We start from the raw sequence: 6,126 nt of genomic DNA on the forward strand, positions 1-6,126 counted from the left end.
TCTCTGTGTATCCCTGGCTGTCCTGGAATGCACTTTGTAGACCAGGCTGGCCTTGAACTCAGAAATCTGCCTGCCTCTGCCTCCCGAGTGCTGGATTCAAAGGCGTGCGCCACCACGCCCAGCTTTTATTTTTTATTTTTATTTTTATTTTTTTCTACCTGCTTTTGGAGTAACGATAAAAGACTGGGGCAAGAAAAAAGGCAAGTGAAGAAGAAACTTGTCAGACTGATTTTTCAGAGGAGACTGGAACCCAGATAAAGATGTGACAGTGATAGGTGAGACCACACCTCTGTTGACTAGGACTTCTTCATTACATCATGTTTCCCTCTATTTAAATCTAAACCCCTGTTAGGAACCCAAACATGAACTCAAAGGGCCAGAGGACCTCTCTGCTCCTCTTCACATTGTGACCACACTGAGTAAAACTCCTCTCTGCTTTCCATAATTACTTGCCTCTTTATCTGGGCTGAGCCCAGCTTGTTACAGAGCTATCAGGGCCCAATCTCAGACTAGAAACAACTTGTCTACTTGCTAAGGAGGAAGAGGTCAACAGTCTCTGGATGCCTAATCCCAGGGATTCAGGGGTAGACAAAAGCAGCAGAAAAGAGTTTGGATATCTTTGAAGATAAACACGAACTTACTCACACTTCTGTCATGGTCCTTTCTAGTCATTCCCCTAATTGAGTGTGAGGTAGGCAGGGTGGGGGTGTTCTATGGGTGGTTCATTTCATCACCAGGATGCAGGAGTGATAGTACGTTGTACACAGCACAGGACCTATTATTATAGGAAGTACATCACCTTATCTCATTCAACCTTATATCCTCAGCACATAGGAGCTCTCCATACATGTTTGTTAAATGCACACATAAATAAGTGAATGGTCAGAAGAGAAAATGTTTATGCCAAATAGCCAGTCATGGTTGGAATTAAAAAGATGACAAAGAATAGCCTTTGTTGCAGACATAATACCCAAGGAAGCAATAAATACAAAGGGAAGGGAACTGGAATTACATTCAAGGAGGCACAAAAATGTGACCTGTGGCTGGGGCACTGGGCACAGCAGGCAGCATATAGGGATAAGAAGGGTAGAGACTTAATAGCGGTGCTGTGTTGCTCATGGGTTTCAGTGGACACTAGGGGCCCTGGGTTTCTCATGGACCTAGCAGTGAGAAACCATAAGCAGTGTTATGCCAAAAGGCAGGTGATTGTAAGAGATCATGATGGGTCCAGACAGTCTTGGGGACAAACCACAGGGATCAACGACTGGAGCCAGTGACCATTAGTGGCAATTAAAGAATTGTGAGGAGACAAGGGACTGAATGTGAGAATGGACAAAAGGAAACATGGTGGTAAGATGCAGTGGGTCAGAATAACATGAATGGGGGAGAGAGGGAGAGTCTGGAATGTGTGCAGAGGCCATGAATTCCATCCAAACCATATAAACTGGGCATGGTACTGCAGGCCATTGATCCCAACACTCAGAAAGAGGAAAGAGGGGGACCAGGAGTTCAAGGTCATACTCCAGCATTCAAGGACAGCCTAGGATACACCAGACCCTGTAGAAAAGAAAGAGAATGAGAGAAAGCGGGGGGGGGGGGGAAAGGGTGTATATAAATGGATTTTAATAATCTTTATTAATTATTAATATGACCCAAGCAGTCCCCCAGTATCTGAGGCAGAGTCCTATGGATTTATTAATCTTGCACAATTACTGGGAGCATTAACCCTAATCTATCTTTCTATGTGCTAGAGTGTTAATTCCCCAGCTGTGCTCCACAAACACTTGCTGTTTAAGTCTCACCCAGGTTGCTTCTGTTCCAGCAGTCTGTCCTGGGGAGGGGTGGGAGGCATTTCACTTGGGCACGTTTTCCCAGTCCATCAAGTTTAATGTAGACCTCCTGTTCTCTCCCTCTTCCTCCTCCACTCCCCTTCACCCTCCTTCTCATGGTCCCTACCTGTGACCCCCCCACCAGCCTGTTAACCGAAACTCCACCGACCAATATTCTCCCCAGTAATTGGCTGTAGCCACCTTTATTTAACCAATAGTTATAAATTGGGGAGCAAAGTTTACATAGTATCACTTGTATGTGAGGATCTGCTGGTGGATGCAAACAGATCTTGGGTGCCAGTGTTTAGCATTTGAATACACAGTAGAGCAGACAAACCCCCAACAAAGGTGTGATGGTATTTGCCTATAATGTCAACACTAGGCATGACAGCAAGAGGATCAAGAATTCAAGGTAATCCTACCTAGGACTTTGAGGACAGCCCAAGTAATATGAAAATTTGTCTACGGAAAGAAGAAAAGGTAAGAGAACTGAAAGTATCCCTCATTTCCTCTCAGACTGAACACCAATCACCGGTATGTTCTTTTATAATTTATCCAGAATCTAGGTGAATTACAGCCAGAAGGCTTTCTGACTACTTAGTTTCTGTATTGAAGAGATGGAACAGAAGGGAACATCCCTAAAGCAGATGCAAGGTTTTGTCAGAGCCCCAAGGGTCCCTTGAATGTTTTCCTTTCCAGGATGAGAAAAGGTACATACAGAATAAAGCAGTAAGGGCTGGTTCACTCCAGGATCCTCTTAGTGGCATGACTGTAAACCCCACTTTATGCTCCAGTGGACACTCTCCTGAACCACACCACCGACTCTCAACTGGAATGATGGTTGTTTCCTGTCCCTAATGCACAAGCTGTATACAATGACCTGTTATTACAGAAGTGCATCATCATCTCATTCAACCTTGTAGCCTCAGCACAGAGTAGCTCTCCATACATGTTTGTTAAATGCGTGCATAAGTGAGTGAATGAGTGGATAGATGAATGAATGAATGAGTGAATGAATGAAATGAAAAGTCAGTGTGGACAAAACATAACTTGAATGGTGAATGCCTTCTACAAGATGAAACTTCTTCCAACATTTTCAACAGAGCTCTTAGTAAGTGCTTGCTAAATATGCATGTATGAATAAACGAAAAGATATGTGGTTGGTGAATAAAAAAGCCAAAGGTGAAGAACAAAATGTAGCCGGAACAGAGAAAAGATAACACAAATGAAGATGAAACTTCCCTGGTCTGGAGAGATGGCTTAGCGATTAGGAACACTAGCTGCTCTTCCAGAGGACCCGGGTTCAATTCCCAGTATGCACACTGTAGCTCACAAGCATCTGTAACTCTAGTTCCAGGGGATCCAATGCCCCATAACCATCCATAACTCAAGTTTCAATGCCCCTTTCTTATCTCTGGGGACACCAGACAAGCATGTAGTACATAGACATACACGTAGGCAGAACACTTATGCATTTAAAATAATTTAGAAAGACAAGAAAAGAGAAACTTCCCCTACCATGTTTTCAACATGTTAAATTTTCATGAGCAAGCCAATTTTTAAATATGATTTATCCCAGCATGGTGATACATGCCTTTAATTCCAGCACTTGAGAGGCAAAGGCAAGTGGGTCTCTGTGAGTTCAAGGTCAACCTAGTCTACAAAATGAGTTCCAGAACAGCCAGAGCTTTTTACACAGAAAAAGCTTGTCTCAAATAAATAAATAAATAAATAAATAAATAAATAAATAAATAAATAACCTGGAAATCGTTAACTGGATCAGAAAACAAACCCAAAAGGCAGTAAAGTGAGTTACTTTTGGGGTAAGACCAAATATAAGAAGATATGAATTGGAGATAAATCATTTTTCTTTAAAACTCCCCCTGAATTATTTTATGTCTAAATACACACTAGTTGTTTTTTTAATAGAATCCATCTTAATAGATTTTAAATGTCAAAACACAAAATTAGTGAATATTTTTCCCTGAAGTCAGGGTCCCATGTACAGGCCAGCCTTGAACTTGCTATGAACCCAAAAGTGACCTTGAACTTCTGATCTGCCTGCCGTTGTTTCCAAGGCACCATAATTATTAGTGTGCACTGCCACACCCACTCCAGTGGAGACTGTGTGGCATGCCCAAAAGCTTGAATGCAGTCCTGAGGCATGCAGAGAAACCCTGTCTTGAAAAACAAAAACAAAAAAAAAAAGTTTCACAGAAACTTAGTCTCCTGGAGCCTTGGCATCCTCACAGCACAAATGCTCCAAATTTGTCCCTGCGATAGTGTGGAGGGTCTTGCATGCTTTCTTACAGTATTTTACTGGATAGGAGCTAGAAATCTCAAGTCAAGCTTAGCAAAGTAAATTTAGAATCCTCATTACAGTCAGGTATGGCAGACTACATTACATATTAGAAGAAAGTTGGTGAGTTCTTCTGACAAATGGGGATTCCCTACAGACTCTTTAAAAAGCAGCCCAGTTACTACCATATGCAAGAGTTTACAATGGCCTAGGGAGAAGAAGGGTTGTAGTTTAAGGAGGAACTACAGTATTGCATTATTATTGAAAAGGTCAGCAAGAGCAGAACCCCCCAGGCGCAAACTTTCACAAGGCTCAGAAGAATAGCATAAATTGTGACTAGGGTGTAAAATCCTCAACTAGCTCCTGTCAATAGCTGACTTTAGATAGGGCTGATCTTATCTCAATTATAAACACTGCCTGGTTCCTGCCAGTCTTTATGTATGCATTTCTCTGTTTTGTGTCAGATAACTTCAATGTGCCTTGGCTGATGTGTCACCTAACATCTTTGTTTCCTTCTATAAGTCTGATGCTCACTTTGAGAAATTACATTCAGATACAGCACTATCTCTGGTGTTTGTGTCTGTTTGTCACCCCGCTGACTCCTTGTCCACCTGAATACCAAAATCCTGATTCCCCGGGAGCTGAGGGACCGACTGGACAGGCAGTGCACCATGTCTGGTTAACGTGGTGCTGTGAATAGATCTCAGGACTTCATTCACATTAGTCAAGCCTTCTGCCAACAGAGCTACCTCCCCATCTCCAAATTAGTCAAGTTTTGAGCTACTATTGAATCAAGGCAGCATTCTGTACTTTTGACCTCTGAAGTTGGGTACATTCTTGTTTTCTGGTTGAGTTTTTTTTTTTTTTTTTTTTGTCTTTTTAAAAATATTGTACTGAGTCCTAGTTACCAAAGAATGCTGGCCCAAAGCCAAGTGGACAAACAGAATCTTGAACTTTAATAGGGCAGTTGGCATGAACCAACTGGGCTGGCCAGGCCTCCTGACGGGTACCTGAAGGTAGACATAAAGGGGCAGAAGAGTCAATGAACTCTGATTTTCACGCTGATCTCTCCATAAAAGAATTTCCCTTTTTGTATGTACACGTGTCTCCTCTGGTCCTGTGGAGATGAAAATTGACATCCACACTCATATTCTACCAAAGGAATGGCCCGATCTAGAAAAGGTAATGGTAACTAATGTGCTGGATTCTTTCTGGACCACACCTCTGCTCATAGATTTCTCTCTTTGTTGGAGACAGAATGGGATGGAATCCTTCTTCATTCTAGGGGGAGGGGGTGACTCTTAAGTTACTTGGTAGCTCTGATTTCCTACTATTTAAAGATGACTTTTACGCTCATCTCAACAGAACAATGGGTCAAAGAAATAAGGGCCTTCTCGGAGGTCTTCTTTTCCCCTCAAACAACACAGCCTTTCAAATTCCCGGATGATTTAAGTCAAGCAGCTTTGCTGACTTTTAAATAGTGTGCTCAGCTGCTGGAAGGACACCTGCCAACTACAGGATCAAAAGCCATGGTTGCAACTAAAAGACCATTAAAAAAATAGAATGTGGTCTTTTTTCCAGAAGGTTTAAAATAGGTTCTAGAAGCACCAGGAGATAGCTTTGTGAAATGTCTTTTCAGTCTATTTCAGGACTCTGTCTGAAACCTTTCCTGTCTGATCTTTAAGCTGTGAACCCTTGTTAGGGAAACCTGGGAAGCAGGTATCTTAGAAATCCCTAGATTTCTAAGTGACATGAAATATTTGTACAATGGATGTCTATAAGAGTGCTCTCTGTAAAAAGAAATGAGGTGGGATGGACCTGTGGGCATAGCTCATGATAATGTTTGCCTGTTATGCGGGAAGCCCTGGATTCCATCTGAAGCACTGAGAGGTGGGGAAAGTATTTTTCTGTGTTTTGCAAAGGATGGAAACTTCCCTTAAAGACTTATTGCTCTCTGTGTGTGTGTGTGTGTGTGTGTGTGTGTGTGTGTGTGTGTGT

General features: G+C 42.3%; 1 protein-coding gene and 1 long non-coding RNA gene across 7 annotated transcripts in view; one reads left to right on the forward strand and one right to left on the reverse strand.

Moving 5' to 3' along the window:
• LOC110307712 overlaps positions 1-6,126 on the reverse strand; it is a 19,908-nt gene that overhangs the window by 11,169 nt on the left and 2,613 nt on the right. The gene's annotated exons all lie outside the window — the stretch shown is intronic.
• Positions 5,140-6,126, forward strand: part of Acmsd (aminocarboxymuconate semialdehyde decarboxylase) — a 40,006-nt gene continuing 39,019 nt past the window's right edge. Inside the window, exon 1 of the mRNA XM_021179815.2 lies at positions 5,140-5,310. Coding sequence (XP_021035474.1) covers positions 5,254-5,310 — 57 coding nt within the window. The 5' untranslated portion in view covers positions 5,140-5,253. The remainder of the gene's footprint in view (positions 5,311-6,126) is intronic.

The sequence above is a fragment of the Mus caroli genome, chromosome 1 (assembly GCF_900094665.2).
Source record: "Mus caroli chromosome 1, CAROLI_EIJ_v1.1, whole genome shotgun sequence".
Taxonomy (NCBI): Eukaryota; Metazoa; Chordata; class Mammalia; order Rodentia; family Muridae; genus Mus; species Mus caroli.